Source organism: Palaemon carinicauda, chromosome 38 (genome assembly GCF_036898095.1).
Source record: "Palaemon carinicauda isolate YSFRI2023 chromosome 38, ASM3689809v2, whole genome shotgun sequence".
NCBI classification, from domain to species: Eukaryota; Metazoa; Arthropoda; class Malacostraca; order Decapoda; family Palaemonidae; genus Palaemon; species Palaemon carinicauda.
Window position 1 is genome coordinate 64,237,415 of NC_090762.1, and position 20,463 is coordinate 64,257,877.

Sequence of the window (20,463 nt, forward strand, 5' to 3'; positions counted from 1 at the left end):
CTCAAAATCCTTGGATATCATATACACTCAGTCATTAGTAGCAGGTACAGTATTGATTCCAATCCACCTCCTATGACCTGAGATTCAGGTGGTGAGGCTAGGTTTCTGTTGTTAGACAGACAGTTATGATGGAACTTAGGAATAGCCTCTTCAATGTAAGGCTAAAATAAAGTGAAGGGTTTACCTTACTACCCATCCTCCAATCATCAAGAGGATGAGGGAAAAGTACTTCTATCTTGATTTGGTCCAATCCAGTGACATAACACATATTTTTACTTTCACCCAAGACATGTCGGAACCGGCATATTGGACGAGATGTCTCTTATCTTGTGACAGAGCTAAGTACGCTGCGACACCTGCTGAGCTTCTACCATAGGTCCTAAAGAAAACACATCAAGTGACTTGTAGGTGCATTCCAATAAATAGTGGGCTGTGAAGTCTGTCAGGCATTTCCAGACTCCAACCCTCAGAACTTGCTGCACCGACAGGTTTTTCCTAAAGGCTAATGTGGCATCTATTCCTCTGAAGTTATGAGCACGAGCCTTTTCCGGTTCCTCTGGCTCACTTGCTGCTTTTGTTTGTGCTCTGCTAATCATCTCGAAGCCAGATGTATGGTGTTATTTGGATTTTTTTTTTACCCTGCCAGATCTGATGAAGAGGATCTGAAGTCATGGTCTAGGACTCGAGGGGGTTGAGTTCACTTCAAGTAGTATCTTAGTGCCCTTACGGGGAGAAAAAAAGTAAATTGTCCGGGTTGCCAGTTGCAGCCATAAGGGAAGAGATGGAGAGATTCAATCGTTGTATTGTTTACTGCCAGATTCTGAGTTTACACCACAAACTCTAAAACGAAGGAGAGCGAACCTTTCTCCAACCCTCAGAAAAAACAAGTAAATAACACAGAACTGTTGGTGTAGATGTTCTTGTTTTCTGAGCTATTTGGGTCTTCGTACGGGCTGACCTCAAAGGAGTCATAGCTTTATTCCTTGTTGTTGGTCCTGCTGTTTCAGAATTTTTTAATGTGACAGAATTTTGGAAAATAAGAGTCCTAGCATGACTTCCATTTTTCCACTGTTCTCTCCACTTACTCGGGTATAGAAAGAACTGGGCTCTGGCTAATCGGGGCATTCCTCAATGGCAGGCCCTCCCATAGACCAATTTGTCTGGTGAATTTTAAAGCTACAAAACCCATTTAAGGAACCAATCGTCTAATGTCTCCTGACCCCTCGTCAAACGAAGAAGTCATCTCAATCTGAGGAAGGTTGGCAAGATCTAGCAGTTATCTTCTCTGAACCTAGTGCCAAACCTGGGTGGTACTCTGGAGATTCTTCCTGCATGGGGGGATTTCTTGTTGGCCTCAAGGCTTCTCTGTTCCTGTGCTAGTGCTACTTGCGTGACAAAGCAGACGCTTGTATCTCTCAAGGGCCAGCAAATTCATGATGGGAAGGCCTACAGACTGAAAATTCCTTGGTCTGTTTGATACCTGAGGATGATGACCTGGGCGACTGAATTCTATAATAGCTCAACCATGGTGTTCTAGAGATCTCTCTCCCTACAGGATTCCTTATCCTGAAGTTCAAGTTAAGAATGTTCTTTGTTATTTTGATGAATTCTGATCTCTTCCCTCTCTCGTGACCAAATGCTCTCAGGAGGACAACGAAGAGGAAACCTTGTCCGAGGATGAAAGCACTCCTTAATACAGTATAGGTTTCCTGGATAACTGGCATGTCGTATGACAAAGCATATCTAGATGATCGAGCCTGAACTCGTGACTACAGATGAGCACATTACCGGGGGAGCAAATGTGCTTATGCAGGGACATGAGTCGACAGAAGAATTTTCCAGTTCAGAAAGATTTGTGATTAAATGGGGAGGGCGGGCAAACAGTAGATCACTACCACCTGGAAATCGTGTGCCAGCTGGTGACCGAGCGCCATGCAAACAAGTGTGACCATTATAATCGGATGACTGCACACAAGGAGAGTAGTACAGTACTCCCAATCAGTAGATAGCACTCCAACAGATGAGTATGCTCCCTCTTTGGAGCACGAGCAAGCATGTGAATGTTAAAGGTCCATTGATTGTGAGCTAAGAGAAGAGCAGCCATGTGAGCAATGAATGTTCCAAGTTCAATAAATGCACATTAAAGTGAAGAGTATTTGTGAGCAAATGAATGCTCATATTCAGCCGCATGCACACCAAGGGAAGAATGCGCATAAGTGCAAAAATAAAGTGAGCACAAACATATTAAGTGTTAAAAGTGTGAAAAGTTTGCGCTAAATGTGCAGTGTGCATAATCTGAAGAGCTCGCTCATGAAAATATGATAGCACTCTCATTGGGCAGTGTGTACAAACAGGTAATTACTTGTAAGTGTGAGAGCACTCTCGGTGTATCTCGTTCTTGTTGCAATTCTCTGTGGAGAGAAGATGTCCGCTGAGGACATAATACTACAAGTCTTGACAGCTCGAGATATTGGATCCCTGGGAGAGTAAAAAACATTGTTGTTATGCCTTCAAGAAGTTGGCAAACTGTGCTGAAGGTAATCTCTCGTTTTCACCTTCTCAAGATGAGTAAAACTAGGTGAAGCCATTGCCAAAGACGATGTCGTAGGGAATAGACTGAAAGGCGAAACGAGCTGTAGGTGCTTCCTTCCATTACCTAAAGACGTCAAGGTAATGGCACCCTTGAAGGTGAGGATCAGCAATCAAGTGTGCCTCCAGCGGAGCGGGCAAGACAGAGGGGGGATACGCCAAGTATTTTTCCCCAATGGTGCATGCAGAATAAGAAGACTCGTGAGGAGAAAACTTTGCCTTGGACAGTACCAGGCCATGCAGACGTCTTTCCTTCAACGGAATACCCTCCAGACCTATGGATGTCCTTGTCTACATTGTTACCTGAAGTTAATATTTCCTTGGGTTCACTGCAATGAGACAGAATATTTGCTCCTCTAAGGAAAGTGGTTACAGTTAGTTCACTCTGGGCTTACCCAAGTTAAATTAATATTGTTGTCCTTTGTTGCCTCCCCACCAGATGAGGTTGATTGCAAAAGGATCAGAAGCCAAAGTACCAGGGGAAGATTAAACATGACCAGCGGACTTCTTACACTTCAAAGAAGAGCCAGAAGGTAAATAATCTTACTTGGCCTTATTTGTTCTTCTACCACTGGGAGCATGACCAATCCTTACATTCATCCAGGGAAACAACTGTAAGCAGTTATGACCCTTACAATAAGGGTACAATGAATGGTGATCCACACTCAACTTGCTCATAGAGGTTCTGCACTTCCAGCCAGAAAGTCATGGGGAAGACCACATGCCTACTCATGGTCTCCCCATATTACTAACACAGCAATCAAACAGTCAATTTATTTTATTTACCAGGGCACTTTCCCCAATTTTGGGGGGTAGCCAACATCAAAAAGAAAGAAAAAAAGGGGACGTTTCTTCTCTTAGCTCCTCCCAGCCTGACGAGGGATTCAGCAGTCTAGTTGGTACTGCCAGGGTGCCACAGCCCACTCTCCCCCGTTATCCACCACAAATGAAGCTTCATAGCCCGAATCCCCTACTGCTGCCACCTCAGCGGTCTCCAAGGCGACTGGAGGAAGCAGCAGGGCCTACCGGAACTACATCACAATTGCTCGCCATTCATTCCTATTTCTAGCACGCTCTTTTGCCTCTCACATTTATCCTCCTATAACCTAGAGCTTTCTTCACTCCATCCATCCATCCAATCCTTGGCCTTCCTCTTGAACGTCTCCCATCAACTCCTGCATTCATCACCTTCTTTAGCAGGCCATTTTCCATTCTCTCTACATGACCAAACTATCTCAACACATTCATATCCACTCTGGCAGCTAAAACATTTCTTACACCAGTTCTCACCCTCACTACTTCGTTCCTAACCCTATCCAATTGAGATATACCAGCCATACTCCTCAAACATTTCATGTTAAACACATTTAATTTCTGTCTCTCTGTCACTTTCATTCTAAAGAGAACTCTCTTTACATTCATTCCTAGCCCTCTATTCTTTACCACTCCTTTCACTGCCCCAACAATTTACATCCTTCATTCACTCCCTGATGTATATCTGCTTCCACTCCACCATTTGCAGCAACAACAGACCTCAAGTACTTACTGTAAACTGATCTACTTCCTCAAGTAACTATACATTCAACATGACATTCAATTAACCCCATTCTACCTTCTCTCACCAACATTAACTCTCAACTTCCTTCTCTCACACACCCTTCCAAACTCTGTCACTAACTGACCCAGCTTCTCCTCCGAATCTGCAACCAATACAGTATCATCCTCAAACAACAACTGAGTCACTTCCCACTCATGATCACTCTCGTCTATCAGTTTCAATCCTCGACCAAGCACTTGAGCTTTCACCTATCTGACAATTCCAACAAACAAATTGAACAACCATGACTACATGCCATATCTCTGTCTAAGTCCCACTCTCACAGGAAACCACTCACTCACTTCATTTCCTATCTTAACACACACTTTATTGCCTATGTAGAAACTCTTCACTGCTTGTAACAACCTTCTACCAATTCCATATAACCTCATCACATTCCACATCGCTTCCCTATCAAGTCTATAATAAACTTTCTCCAGATCAATAAATGCAACATACACCTCTGAATGTAAATCTGAAAGTAAGAAAAGAAAATTAAACGAGCCAAAATTGGAACGCTGAGCATACATCTGTATAACTTGGTAACTGAAGACAATTTGACTACTCAGCAAGGGGGTGGGGCCTCCTCCTGCTACCAACCAGTATCTACCAATACTTAGTGCAGTCATAAATTTTAAAAGCTGAGTTCTCTCTTCACTGAAATCATACTTCTATTAAAGGACGAGGGTTTGTATCCGTATAGGAAATAAATCATTATTTCTCACCATATTTGGTATATTTTGTAGCTTCATCAATAACTTGCTCATATTTCCATCCATCGGCTGGTAACTTTGAGATATAAGGAGCATAATCAATGCTCTTATTCATGGTTTCATTCATTGAAGTGGATACCTGAAAAATAAATTATATCATACTCACTATATAAATACTTTTTTTGCATTTAATGTAAATATCACAAAAAATAGGATAAGGATATAAAATAATTAGGTAGATTTCACAGTATAAATCCTTCACAGCATTTTGTAATGTGAAAATTGATAAAGTTTTCATTAAAAAGTTATTTCTCTAAATTTTTGCCACAATTACAAAGAAGTCTTAACACGACAAAAGACATGCACCTCCATGATGTTTGCAAAGGCCTCAACTCAAAATGTGATCTTTTGTTTAGGTGCTCCTGTATTCATTGCAGTTGTAATAGCTTTACCTCTTACTACCTTTGCACTTTTACAGCTAACTGCAAGCTTCAACAACTTACTGTTTTTATGTCTTCCTATCTGTGCGTTCTTTTATCTAGTCAATGTAATTTTTGCTTGACTAAACTATTATCTCCTCCTTTTTGTCCTTTAATTTTCTTTATACAGTATATAGGAATCCCTCACCAAGCTCACCTATCACACCCTCAGTGCATTGTAAATTTTTTTTACTGTACTAAATATACCGTATGTAAATTTACATTACAGACTCCACTGAGTATTGAAGGTTTCCACAGCTGATTTATGTTTATATTTCTCTAGATTTTAATTATTTTGGGGGTGAAAATATGCACTTTTAGACTTAAAAATTAATAAAGTAAATTAATAAATAAAAATACAGTACAATACTAAACTGTTTAACACACTTCAAATTAAAATATATTAAAAGAAATTATGCTGTATGAAGTAAATGAGTACTGTAAACAAAAAATCACGCTACTGTATGGAAAGCAAAACTCGGGAGGTGTGGGGGCATGGCCTAGTTTGCCCCAATGATTTCATATAGGGCACACTATTGGTCAATAGAGAACACGTGACCAATCACAGCATACAGTTTAGTATTTTGGGTGCTGGTTGGGTCAGTGATTGCATGATCACTCTACAGTCTACCGCAGCATCCAGAATCCCACGTTGTTCACTTTGCTTTTAAACATATGTATGCAGTACTGCTCCACATCTTTATCGGTGTTGTGTGGTGTTATTTACATTTTTGTGTAAAATTGTGAATTTCTTTTGAGCCTTCAATGTCAGCCAAATATTCTGCACCTTATAAGTCTTGTGGTAGTGAAACTAATTACAAGAGGAAGATGCTTACTACAGTAAAGCAAAGTAAATGAAAATCCTCAAAATGCTAAAGGAAGGGTGAGGCTATGCAGACGTAGGCTGCCATTACGGAATCAATGAATATACCATTCGCTATATCAAGGGAAAAAATATAAGGGTTACAGCACATATGACTTTCAACAAAAAACCAAACGGGTGGTAACTTCCCATAACAAGGACATTGTAGGGATGGAATCTCTATTAGTCATTTAGATCAGTGTCTGTAGGAAGAACATTGCAATGGATACCAACACCATACACAAGAAGGCCACACACCTGTAAAGATAGTTTATGGAGGGTGGTGACAACATCCAAGAAACAGAACCATCTGTGGCATCTCCCACCAAACCACCCAAATTTAATGCTAGTGAGGGATGGTTTGATAAATTTCAAAGGAGGTTTAACTTTGAAAATGTTCCCCAGTAAGGAAAACTTTCAAATTCAGAGATAATTTACATTTTTCCCTTACTAATACAAGCCTGTAGTTATTTATGTGGATTATATTTCAGAAAAGCTAGAAGGTAGCCATTAGACAAAATGTGCGAGGTGGCGACCCTGCCTAACTATTTCAGGGGTTAGGCAGGGGGTGGCTGGGGTGTACCCAGCCACCTATATATACAGTAACGCCTCACAACACAAATTTAATTAGTTCTGGAATGGCTTTCGTAAAGTGATTTTTTTCGGGTTGTGAGTCACATTTCACATGTAAATTGCCTAATACATTCCAAACCCTACAAAACACCATATTAACTCTCACAATAAAGCTACAGTATAACCACACTGAAATACTGTACAGCCAAATACATTTGAACTATTCAATATACCTAAACTAACTGTTAATACCTGTAAATTAAGTAGTTATTACAACATAATGTAATAATAAATGGAAAATAATATAATACATACAGAATAATACTGTACATATACTAAATATACAGTTCCATATGTACTGTACTATTATAGTTACCCCTATTATAGACTACAGTTACATTTTTTTGTTGTCTGAACCCATTTTCTTCAACTCTTTGTGATGGGTGACTACTTTATTCTTGGCCTGGATGGCAAATCTCTTTTCTTAAAATGAAACATTTTTCGTAAAGTGGATCATAAAAATATTTGCATCTCGTTTCACAGCTTGAATATTTCGTAAGCAGAGTCTTTCGTGAAGAGAGGTATGACTGTATTCTCACAGCTGTGAGCGACATCAATTTCTGATTGCAGGCAGGACTTACTGGGGGACAGGTGATGGTGGGTCAATTTATATAAATAATTACAGGTTTTTAATATTTAAGGAAAATACAAATTATCTCCAAATTTGTTATTTGTTCCCATACTAACAAACCTTCCTTAATTTATGTGGATGACTCACTCTTAGGAGGGCGGAAGTCCTATTTCTGGCATGGACATTGACCCAGGTTTACCTAGTACAGCATATGACTGTGGTCTTAGGAAAACCTTGACACCTCGCTAACAATACTAAGTATGATAACGGCCTGAGCATTTCTATTGTTGTGAAAGATATCATTTGAATGTCTATGGAAGCATATTGTGAGTTTATAAATAGGATATAAACAAAGACGTTTCCCACTGCCTATCTTGCGGGAAGCAATGGGGACGTGGACAGTATATCAAATTTATGACTATATAGTACTAGGCTACACAAGGGAAGTGATTCTTACCAGCAGAGGTTGAAGCCAGCTTGCAGAGGGACCCATGGTGCTGTACCCCCAAGGAAGGGGAAGATGAAGAAAGGAAAATACCAGAAATAATCTCATTTATACCAGACTTAACCCAGGTAACCAATGCCCTCAACCATCTGCTACTCGTCCAACAAGGAACCCGAGTTTCTCTAACGAGGAGAAGTGACCTAACAACTTCTGCCACGCCACGTCAGGGCAGATGGGAGCAAACTAGATTCCCATCATTCCTTCTCTGCCTCCTCTTGCTGTTATCACCCAAAGAAAAGGAAGGACGTTGGAAGAAAAGTAAAGAGCTTGGCTCACGCGAGTACAAGCTCTGCTGATGTACCCTATCTTCAGGCCCCGCCATTGAGCTAGGAAGCCTCTAACTTCATTTAGATCATGAGCCTAATTCATCATTTAAGAGGTTTAGCTGAGCCTCCCTAAGCGCAGATCACTAACAGACGGTGCACTATCAACGCTACCTTCCCACAGCCTCAGAGCCCCAGACTTAGATTTGACATGGTCCTTTCCAACCAGACTTAGGCCACACTTGAGTTTTTGAACACGCTAGTCCTCGCTGCTCAAAACTTGTTAAAAAGCATTCATCTCTATATCCTGACCGGGAAGCGGAAGAGTTTAAGTCTCTTAAAACTCATTTAACGAGATGAGAGAGAGAATTCTCAGTACTCTACCATCTTGAATGCCTATGGTGAGGGTCACGTCTACATCGTCTGCCGATCCGTTCTCCTATGTCCGATGGGGGAGTAATCCTCGGGAAGAAGGGAAGCTTCCCGTGCCCCTTATCCGCTTCCTGTACCTGTAAAGAATTATCTGAAAAAAAAATAGCGTTCCGATGAACGCTCATCCTGATAATCATGATCGTCAGATCGAGTGTAAGAATGGGGTCTATCTAGATGATTAGTGGATTTGTCTCTAGCGTAAGGCACAGGGTTTTTATTTGCGTAGGGTGAGGTTTTATCTTGTTGGTTCCTGGCAGAGGGTCTATAAAACTCTGGGGGAACTCTGGATTTATGATGAGATGGTTTACTATGCCCTCTAACATCAGTTAGGCATAAAGTTACATTCTTTTTAGCATCATTATGACATGGACAAATACTCTCACACATTAAAATTGCAGCATGTTTAGTGACTCGGTGACTTCATGATGCTTAGGGGTGACAGCTTTCTTGGACCTGTCGGCCTGCCTAGATTGCGAGGGAATTATTTCACGCACAAAGAAGGCAGTGCGTACAATGACATCATGTTTGGATACGTCAGTGCATTCAGATTTACGAATCTGTACATTCGCCCTGACGGAATTCTTAGAAGAATTTCTTGGAATGGCAGTGATAGTTATATTTGACTTTCAGGCTTTAGTAAGCTTGAAAGGAGAAGCCTGCTTGGAGCTAGAATGTACTGCATTGCCAACTTTGGTGGGGGGGAGACACCCTAAGCGGTCAGACCACCCTCATAGAAGACAGATGACAAATCTCTTGACTAATTACGAGCACTTTTTACAGTTTTCTACAAAGGACCCCTAGTTGTATGAAGCAAGCCATTCTCAGTAATACGGGTTGGAGACTGGTAATCAGGATCTTCCAATAAGGCTGCCTTGGTACGAGGAGAAATGAAAGGCTCAAATCTAAGGTCATTCCGGGAACAAGAAGATGCTTTCCCTGTTCTAATAAGACACACTTCTATAGGGGTGAACATCTTATCTGCATAGTCTGACAAATACAAATCCCCACTCAGTGCACTCATAGTGGTGAGGGAGATCTAGATATAACAGCATAATCTGGCAGAGAACCATCAAGCAGATCTGGCTCAGGAAGTGCAGCTGCCATAGCCAGGGGATCTGCAATAAGAACAGGATCAATATTGCACATTAATAACACTAGGTGATAAAATGTTAATGAAATTACAGTCATCGTCCTCTATGATAGAAACCTCAGGGGGTATTATTAACACTAGGTATTAAAATGTTAATGAAATTACAGCCATCGCCCTCTGTGACAAAAACTCAGAGGGTTCCTGACACGAAGAACTAGGTGGGGAGATAACGTTTGTCGCCAAAACTAACTTTCGTTTCTTGTCAATGCTTAGCGAAGGGGGAGGAGGAGAGTGATCTCTCTTGGCTCGCTTCTTCCGGGGAAAACATTATTTATCCCACTGGGAGGATGACCACTCCTTACAATACTCACATGGAAAATTCATCGAACATCTTTTTTTCAATACAACGGACATACCAGGTGAGGATTCACTTCTACCTTGCTCATGAAGGTAACATACAGGCGACCATTACGGCCTGAGCAGGAACGCATCGAATTCAACATAAAATGGAGTTTTTATGATAAAACAAAGTTTTATGAATACTTACCTGGCAGTTATATATATATATATAGCTTTAGTCTCTGACTTTCGGCAGAATTTTTCAAAAATCGCGGCAACTGCCTTGTAGTGGTTGTGCAGTTAGGTGGTTAACAACCCTTACAGGGTGGTACTTGGAATCATTCCCATTTTCTGTTCTTCAGATCATCTATGGCCGACCTGTCTCCTGAGGGGAGGTGGGTGGGCCTTAGAATATATATATAACTGCCAGGTAAGTATTCATAAAACTTTGTTTTATCATAAAAACTCCATTTTTATGAATAGAACTTACCAGGCAGTTATATATATATATAGCTGATTCACACACTTGGAGGAGGGTGATAGACAGTAAACATTGTTGGGGAAACAACAAAAAGTTGTAGGATAAAAAACACCTTGATTCCTTACCTGCTAAGATAGCTGACTTCAAAGGTTCCTGCCTCTTGAGTCGCTTTCCCTTAGGAGTGTCAGCCAGGATGGGACCTGTCATGCTGAAACCACTCAATCGAGTCTGTCAACGGGGTGAGACCAACAATCTGACTAGACTTCAGAACTACCTACTACCCTTATATTAAAAACTGCAACCTTACAAAAATAACCACCTAACCTTTGCAGAATAGATATCAATTATCTATCTAGACTGAGGTGACTGTACCACAAGTCGACGTCCTCAGACAACTATTAAAAACACCAACCCACACACAGGCATACAAAAAACTAAGGTTGAGGAGAGGTAGCAACTCCTTTGCCTAATATAGAAGCCGTAGCTACGTATGGGCCCAAGGTATAGCACTTCTCATAATCCACTCTTACCTCTCTAAGGTAATGAGATGCAAACACAGAGTTGCTTCTCCAGAACGTTGCATCCATAATTTGCCTGACCGACATGTTCTTGCAATAAGCAAGCAAAGTCGCAATGGCTTTCACTTCGTGAGCCTGCACTTTTAAAAGGCCGAAGTGCTCTTCCTCACACAAGAGATGTGCTTCTCTTATAACTTCCCTCAGGAAAAAAGACAAAGCGTTCTTTGAAAGGGGCTTTTGCGGATCTTTCACCGAGCACCACAAGGAGCTAGAAGAGCCTCTCACATTCTTTGCGTGAGACAAGTAAGCTTTAAGAGCTCTAACTGGACAGAGGAGCCTCTCTTGCTCTTGACCCACTAGGTTAGTAAGGTTAGGAACCTCAAAAGTCCTTGGCCAAGGCTTTGAAGGGTTCTCGTTCTTGGCGAGGAAATCCATTCTTAAGGCACAAACTGCTCCATTCTGATTGAAGCCTACCTGTTTTTCAATCGCATGGACCTCACTGAACCTTTTAGCTGTGGCTAGGGCCATTAGGAAGAGGGTTTTCTGCGTTACCTCTCTAAGAGAAGCTTGTGAGATGGGTTCAAATCTCTTGGTGGAAAGAAACTTAAGAACCACATCAAGGTTCCAAGAAGGGGGCTTTAACTGAACCTGTTTGGTTGTCTCAAAAGACTTCACGAGGTCTTGCAAGTCCTTATCGTGGGACAAATCTAAGCCTCTATGTCAACAGACTGTAGAGAGCATGCTTCTGTACCCTTTGATTGTGGACACTGCCAGTTTAGCGTCCTGCCTGAGGTATACTAAAATATCAGTGATCTGGCTCACAGAGGTAGTGAATGAGGAAACCTTGTGCTTCCTACACCAAGCTCTAAAAGTCTCCCACTTGGATTGGTAGACTCTCTGTGAAGAGACCCTCCTCGCTCTGACGATAGTTTTCGCAGCTTGCGCCAAAAATCCTCTTGCTCTGACAAGCTTCTTGATAGTCTGAAGGCAGTCAGCTTGAGAGCGAGGGGGTTTTGACGATACCTCTCGAAGTGGGGTTGTCTGAGCAGCTTTGGACTTGCAGGAAGGCTTCTTGGGAAGTCCATCAACATGTCGACCATTTCCGTAAACCATTCTCTCGTTGGACAGAATGGAGATACCAGGATCATTCGTCCCGAATCGAGGAGGACGAATTTCCTGACGACCAGATTTATGATCTTGAACGGGGAAAAGGTATATGTGTCCATCCCCGTCCAATCCATCAAAAAGGCGTCCACCGCTATTGCCTCCTTGTCCGGATCTAGGGAGCAATAGTTGGGGATCCTCTTGTTCAGGTTGGAGGGGGAAAGGTCTATTAAGGGTCTCCCCCACAGCCTCCAGAGACTCTGACAGACCTGTTGGTTGAGGGTCCATTCTGTGGGAAAAACCTGCCCTTTCCTGCTGAGCATGTCTGCCCTCACATTCCTCTCTCCCTGCACAAATCTCGTCAGCAGATCTACCTTGTTCTCCTTCGCCCAAAGCAGGAGCTCCCTTGCTGTATCGAACAGAGACAGAGAGTGAGTTCCCCCTTGCTTCCTGATGTACGCTAGAGCTGTGGTGTTGTCCGAGTTGACCTCCACAATCTTCCCTGACACTGAGTCTTTGATGGCCTTTAGCCCTAGAAGAATGGCCATCAGCTCCTTGTTGTTGATGTGCCAACCCAACTGACTTTCTTCCTAAGAGCCTGAGACCTCCTTGCTTCCTAGTGTTGCTCCCCAACCTGACTCTGACGCGTCTGAAAACAACACTAGGTCTGGGTTCTTCTTGTACAGGGAGATCCCTTCCCCCAACAAAGCTGGATCCAGCCACCACATCAGATGATCCTTGACCTCCGCTGGAATAGGGAAGGAAAAGGAGTCTTCCTGTGTCTTTCTGTTCCACATCTTTGAAAGAAAGTGCTGTAGAGGCCTTAGATGGAGTCTCCCCAGAGAGACAAACTGCTCGAGTGAGGAGAGAGTTCCCAGCAAACTCATCCACTCCTTCGCTGAACACCTCTTCTTGTCCAGGAAACTTCGGACCTTCTCGAGACACTTGGTCTGCCTTTCCTGAGAGGGAAAAGCCCGAAAAAGAACTGAATTCAGAACTATCCCCAAATAGAGAATAGTCTGATTCGGCTCGGTCTGAGACTTCTCCCTGTTGATGACCAGGCCTAGATCTTGAGCCATAATAAAAGTCTTTCGTAGATCCTCTAGACATTTCTCCTTCGATCGTGAACGTATTAGCAAATCGTCCAGATAAAAAGATACCCTTATCCCCTCTTGATGCAGCCAGCCTGCCACATTCGCTATTATCCTGGTGAAAACTTCAGGAGCCGTGCTGAGACCGAAGCAAAGCGCCCTGAACTGGAAGCACTTGCCCTGGATTACAAATCTCAGGTACTTGAAGTCGGATGAATGGGGACGTGAAAATACGCGTCCTGCAAATCGAGGGACACCATCCAGTCCCCTGGACGTACTGATGCCAGCACAGACTGAGTCGTCTCCATGGAGAACTTTGTCTTCTCCATGAAAATGATCAGAGAGCTGACATCCAGGACCGGTCTCCATCCACCCAAGTTCTTGGGTACTAAAAACAGGCGATTGTAAAAGCCTGGGGAGGATAGATCCCGAACCGGTTCTATCGCTCCCTTGTCCAGCATTTGGTTGACTAGATCCAGGAGAGCCTTCCGTTTCCCCGGATCTGTGTACTGCACTACTTAGGCTAGCGGAGTATCTGAGAGAGGAGGCTTCTTCAGAAGGGGGATCTTGTATCCTTCCTTGATAACTGAGAGGTACCAGGTGTCCGGCCCTCTTCTCTTCCAAGACTGCCAAAAACGTGAGTCTTGCGCCTATTGTCTGGAGGAGTTGTATTTCATTTTTTGGAGCGAGCTCTGAACGAATCTCTATTCGATCTTGCTCCTGACTCTTGCCTTCTTCTTCTAAAGTCAGGTCTTTAAGTAGACCTGCCTCGAAAGGGCTGCTGGAATTTCTTTTCCTCCCGCTTCGAAGTCGAAGGAGCGGCTGTCAAAGGCTTACAAGCTGAACGTGATAAAAGGTCTTGGGTGGCCTTCTGCGCAAGAGAAAGCATAATGTCTCTCACAAGGGCCTCAGGAAAAAGATATTGCGACAGGGGGGCGTAAAGAAGCTCAGACTTCTGTGCAACAGTCACAGATCTCGAAGCAAAATAGCAAAGCAGGGCCCTCTTCTTCAAGATTCCTGCTGAAAACAGCGCTGCCAACTCATTAGCCCCATCTCTAAGGGCTTTGTCCATACAGGACATAATACTGGTAAGATCTTGAGTTCCTTCCATCTGCACAGTCTTCCTAGCCAGAGTCCCTAGCGACCAGTCCAAAAGCTAAAAACCTCAAAGGCTCTAAAAATTCCTTTGACGAGGTGATCCAGCTCCGACATCGACCACATAACCTTGGCCAAGTTGAGAGCATGCCTTCTAGCCGAGTCCACGATGCCAAAGAAGTCACCCAGGGAGGAGGCAGGTACTCCCAGACCCAGAGGTTCCCCAATCTCATACCACATGTCAGCCTTCGAAGCAAGACGAGCTGGTGGAAAAGAGAAGGAAGTCTTAACCGCTTGCCTCCGTTCTTTCATCCAATCATCAATTTTCGCAAGCGCCTTCTTTACAGAAATGGAAAGTTTCATCTTGATGAAGGCCGACAGTTTGTTGGCGTTCTTCCTGCTAAATTGAGATTGGGGAGATCGCGGAGCAGCCGGTTGGAACTCCTCCCCATAAAGTTCAAGGAGGGAGTGAGAGAGAACCTTGTAGTTGCCAGCAGCGTCAGCAGGTTTGTCTTCGTCCTCTGAGACATCCTCAAGATCCTGATCCAGCTCTACAACATCCTTCGTTCGAGAAGAAGGCTCCCTAGAATCTGACAAAGGCATATCGAAGGATTCGTCCTGAAGTAGAGGGCTGCAAGCAGCCTAACCACGAGAACCGCTTGCGTCCTGGCGCCGAGCGTAAGAAGAGTCCTTGGTGCGGTAAGAGGAAGCATCCTGACGGTGAGAGGAGGAGGCGTCCTTACGCCGAGAGCTGCTATCGTCCTGGCAACGAGAAGCAGTATCGTCCTTACGAAGCAGGCTGGGATCGTTCTGGCATCAAGAGCGATAGGCAGAGTCGTCCTGGCTTCGAGAACGAGAGGCGGAAGAGTCCTGGCTTCGAGAACGAGAGGCGGAAGAGTCCTGGCGTCGAGAAAGAGGGCTAAAATCCTCCTGGCAACGAGAGGAAGCTTCGTCCTGAGGAAGCATGCTGGCATCGTCCTGGCGTCGAGAGAGAGAGGCGGTGTCGTCCTGGCGCCGAGAACGAGAGGCGGAATTGTCCTGGCGCCGAGCAGAAGAGAAAGCAGAGCGGTGTCGGGTCTTTGAAGAAGCGCGCAAGGGTTCCTCCGTTCCCTCTTAGAAGCTGACTTCTTGATGGGCAAAGAGTCGTTTTTACATCTGTCGGACTGGGCATGAGGGCGGCTAAACGCTTGAACCAACGAAAAAAGTTGTTCCTGCATTACTGACATGAAAGACTTAGCGACTTCTGCTGGGTCTTGCGGTCACGAAGGAGAGGGCTGACGAATAGCGCTGGTGGAAGGAGAAGGATCTTCGGCTGCTCTATCTCGACTTGCGGACCTAGATTTCGTCCTCTTCTCAGTCATGGAATCCAAATCGTCCTCTGAAGGACAAGGTTCATAGCTACTAGAACCGGGAGAGTGAGAACGAGACTGTTCCTCACAGTTCCACCTCCTCTTAGTTGGTCTTGACGCCTCAAACTTCCATTTGCGTCTGGGAGAGGGATTCGGAGAAGAAACTATCACGTCCGACACGCCTTTTCCCTGGCGGTCAAAAGCAGCCTGGGAATTGGCAACAGGACTGCCTGAGGCGACGGCTGACCGAGGGTACATACCTCTCACCCCCTTTCAGTTGTCGACATACTTTCTCCCTTGGTCCTGGGAGCTTGGTAGAGGTCTAGACCTAGGGTAATGACAGGTTCGGTCAGTTGCCACCTCCACTGCACTTTCACAAGCACTAAAATCACTTTCACTTGGCTTACCTTTAAAGGCCGCAAGGTGCTCTTTAATGGCCTTCAACTCGGCAGCCATCCTGGCGTACCGAGGGTCATCCGCAGATACGGATCCTGAAGAAGGGGCAAGAGTTACTATCTCAGGGGAAGGATCAACTTCCAAAGAGGAATTAATTACAGGTTCAAAGGATAAATCAACACTAAGTTCGCTAACAGACTTAGATTTAGACCTAGAAGCTCTCCTAACTCTATCGACCTCTAGTTTACGCACATAACGCTTCATAGCCAACCAATCCTTTTCATTCAAAATCTTACATTCCTCACACCTGTTATTAAGTGCACATTTAAAACCTCTACAACCCAACCACACGGTGTGAGGGTCTACCAACATTTTCGGCAACCTCACCTTGCATTCCTCATTCGCACCTACACGGAAATGAAGTTCATCACTCATAATGATCAAAAGCAAAAAAGCACAGAAATAACAAAACACGATTCCCAAATCCCCAAATCAATGTACTTCACCAAATAGCAGACTGGTACAGCGACACAGGGAAAGCGAAAGGAAAAACTCTAATGACGGACCAACGTGTTGTCGATCCGGCCGGCAGAGATGATCTGAAGAACAGAAAACAGGAATGATTCCAAGTACCACCCTGTAAGGGTTGTTAACCACCTAACCGCACAACCACCACAGGGCGGTTACTGCGATTTTTTAAAAATTCTGCCGAAAGTCAGAGACTATAGCTATATAAATATAACTGCCAGGTAAGTTCTATTCATAAAAAGAAGGGCTTACGCTCTAACTCATAGATAATTAATAAGCAAGTGACAAGGAATGTCAAAGACATAAGGACAAACACTAAGAGGGCTAAAAGTAGGTGATACTGTTGTCTAATTGTAGGAGAAAAGCCATGCACATCCGACTACCTCCATGGCCAGAAGCATTGGGCAACAGTTGCCTAGAAATGTAACAGGACATAATCTACAGATTTTTTTTATTGCCTGGCCGTAGAAAATGAAACTAGAAGTAACCCCATTAGCCTAAATAACTCAGAAATTTGTATCCGCGTAGGAATGAACATATATCCATAGTAAAGAGTGAATGGTTTGCATTCATGTAGGAATTAATATGTATCAAAAGAAAGTTAATAAATTTGTATTCTGTTTTCCCCTTATTCAAAACACTTGGGTATTACACACTCAAGTTCTAATCTTTGAAAGCTCTTAAATTGAAATTATTTATTTAGAGGACTTGAAGCATTTTTTCTTTCATTTTTGAGAAGTGTGACTTGGAAGTTAAGCCCAGTAACTCCCATAATCCTCAAATTACAGTATACTAGAAATTACAACCTTTACAACTAGAGATGATGGAAGTAAAATAAATAAATGCACATGCACTAAATCACTCACCTTTGCCACTTCACTTTCTATTTTCTTTCTAACAGCTGGAATTTTTCGAGCAAGCTTGAAGACTGTCTTCTTGACTCTTGTAAATAAACCTATTTGGAGAAGATAGTGTATATTCTAATTTAGAAAACTGCCAATATAGGAACAAACTAAATCAATGGTCTCATTAAATTCTACAATAAATAAAATTAATAACCATAATACTGTAATAACAATTACTGTACTATATATAGCAAGTATATTTGTACGTTCAATGCACTCCACAAAATTATATGGTACAAAAATATCATTTGAATTATCATGAGTTGAGCAGTATAGTACCACAAATTACACACAAAGTATTTGTTAACCAGGTTTAGGGTCCCCTTATGGCCCACAGGGCAAACACACAGGAAAATAATAGTAATAATAATGAAAATAGTGAAACATGGCAAATTCGGAGATAATTTGTATTTTTCCTAACCATACAAACCTTAGCTATTTACATAGGGTTTACCTTTCGGCGTAGCTGAAATGGCGAGCCATTAGAATTTAACGAGGGTGTATTACCCCCGCGCTAGTTACCAAGAGGGTAGGGGAGTGGTAGCTAGCTACCCCTCCCCCCCTCACACACCGGTGAACTGCTTCACTTCACTTAGAGGTAGGACTTGCCTTGGGGGACAGGGCTGGCGGGCAAATATGTGTAAATATGATATTTTAATTATAAAATAAATTTTTTAATATACTTACCCGGTGAATATATAATAGCTGAGCCTCCGGCGGCTCGACAGAAAAAACACAAAAACTCGCGAGCGATCGCTATGAAGGTTGCGGGTGTGCCCACTAGCGCCAACTATCGGCCAGATACCGCATATACATGTAAACAGACCCAATTTTTCTCATCCCGCTGGGTCTCTATCGGGGAGGAGGGGGGGGCCTTTAATTTATATATTCACCGGGTAAGTACTGTATATTCAAAAATTTATTTTATAATTAAAATATCATTTTTAAATATTTAACTTAGCCGGTGAATATATAATAGCTGATTCACACCCATGGTGGTGGGTAGAGACCAGAGTTAATTAAGTTTACAGCGTATATGCTTAGAGTTTTTGACAGTTATATCATAACAAAACCCAAATATATAAAGGTACCTGGTAAGGAAGTTGACTTAGACGATTACTCTGCCTTATTAGTCTGTCTTCCTCACGAAGCCCAGCGATCCTCTTAGGATGCTGAAAGACTCCCAGGAGCTGAAGTATCAAGGGCTGCAACCCATACAACAGGACCTCATCAAACCCCTAATCTGGGCGCTCTCAAGAAATGAGATTTGACCACCCACCAAATCAAAAAAGGCTGCGAAAGGCTTCTTAGCCTTCCGTACAACCCAATTAAAAAAAAAAAAAAAAACATTTCAAGAGCAGATTAAAAGGATATTGGAATTAAGGGAATGTAGTGGTAGAACCCTTACCCACTACTGCATTCGCTGTACATCTTTTAAGTAAAATGACGCAAATACCGACTTGCTTCTCCAAACGGTCGCGTCCATAATACTTTGCAGAGATTTATTTTGCTTAAAGGCCACGGAAGTTGCTATAGCTCTTATTTCGTGCGTCTTAACCTTAAGCAAGCATCGGTCTTTTTCATTCAAGTGAGAATGAGCCTCTCGTATTAAAAGTCTGATAAAATATGACAAAGCATTCCTTGACATAGGCAATGATGGTTTCTTAACTGAGCACCATAATGCCTCAGATCCACCTCGTAAGGACTTAGTACGAGCTAAGTAAAACTTAAGAGCTCTAACTGGACACAGCACTCTTTCAAGTTCGTTGCCTACGATCTCTGACAGGCAAGGTATATCAAAAGACTTAGGCCAAGGACGAGAAGGCAGTTCATTTTTGGCCAGGAAACCAAGTTGAAGTGAACATGAGGCTTTTTCTGCAGAAAAGCCGATGTTCTTACTGAAGGCATGAATTTCACTGACCCTTTTAGCCGAAGCCAAGCACACTAGGAAAAGCGTCTTGAGGGTGAGATCCTTCAGGGAGGCTGAATGTAATGGCTCAAACCTGTCTGACATGAGGAACCTTAGGACCACGTCTAAGTTCCATCCAGGAGTTGCCAAACGACGTTCCTTAGAGGTCTCGAAAGACTTAAGGAGATCTTGGAGATCTTAATTGTTGGAAAGATCTAAGACTCTATGACGAAAGACCGAAGCCAACATGCTCCTGTAGCCCTTAATCGTGGGAGCTGAGAGGGAGCGAACATTTCTCAGATGTAAAAGAAAATCTCCGATTGGGCTACAGAGGTACTGGAAGAGGCCATAGATGTTGGCTTGCACCAATCTCGAAAGACTTCCCACTTCGACTGGTATACTCTGATGGTAGAAGCTCTCCTAGCTCTCGCAATCGCACTGGCTGCCTCCTTCGAAAAGCCTCGAGCTCTTGAGAGTCTCTCGATAGTCTGAAGGCAGTCAGACGAAGCGCGGGGAGGCTTTGATGAACATTCTTTACGTGGGGCTGACGTAAGAGATCTACCCTTAGAGGAAGACTTCTTGGAATGTCTACCAGCCATTGAAGTACCTCGGTGAACCACTCTCTCCCGGGCCAGAGGGTAGCAACCAACGTCAACCCTGTCCCTTCGTGAGAGGCGAACTTCTGCAGTACCTTGTTGACTATCTTGAATGGTGGGAATGCATATAAGTCCAGATGAGACCAATCCAGTAGAAACGCGTCTATGTGGATTGCTTCTGTATCTAGGACTGGTGAGCAATAGATCGGTAACCTTTTGGTCAACGAGGTGGCAAAGAGGTCTATGGTGGGTTGACCCCAAGTAGCCCAAAGACTCTTGCCCACGTCCTTGTGGAGGGTCCATTCCGTGGGTATCACCTGACCCCTCCGACTGAGACAGTCTGCCAAGACGTTCAAGTCCCCCTGGATGAATCTCGTCAACAGGGAGATGCCTCGATTTCTTGACCATATGAGAAGGT

The 20,463-nt window shown here is 43.4% G+C and overlaps 1 protein-coding gene across 5 annotated transcripts in view; it reads right to left on the bottom strand.

Moving 5' to 3' along the window:
- Sply (Sphingosine-1-phosphate lyase) overlaps positions 1–20,463 on the bottom strand; it is a 136,064-nt gene that overhangs the window by 49,802 nt on the left and 65,799 nt on the right. For all 5 annotated transcript variants that reach the window (XM_068362317.1, XM_068362313.1, XM_068362316.1 and 2 more), the window contains exons 3-4: positions 17,502–17,590; positions 4,912–5,038 (exon numbers count right to left, since the gene is read on the bottom strand). In XM_068362317.1, coding sequence (XP_068218418.1) covers positions 4,912–5,038; positions 17,502–17,590 — 216 coding nt within the window. The remainder of the gene's footprint in view (positions 1–4,911; positions 5,039–17,501; positions 17,591–20,463) is intronic.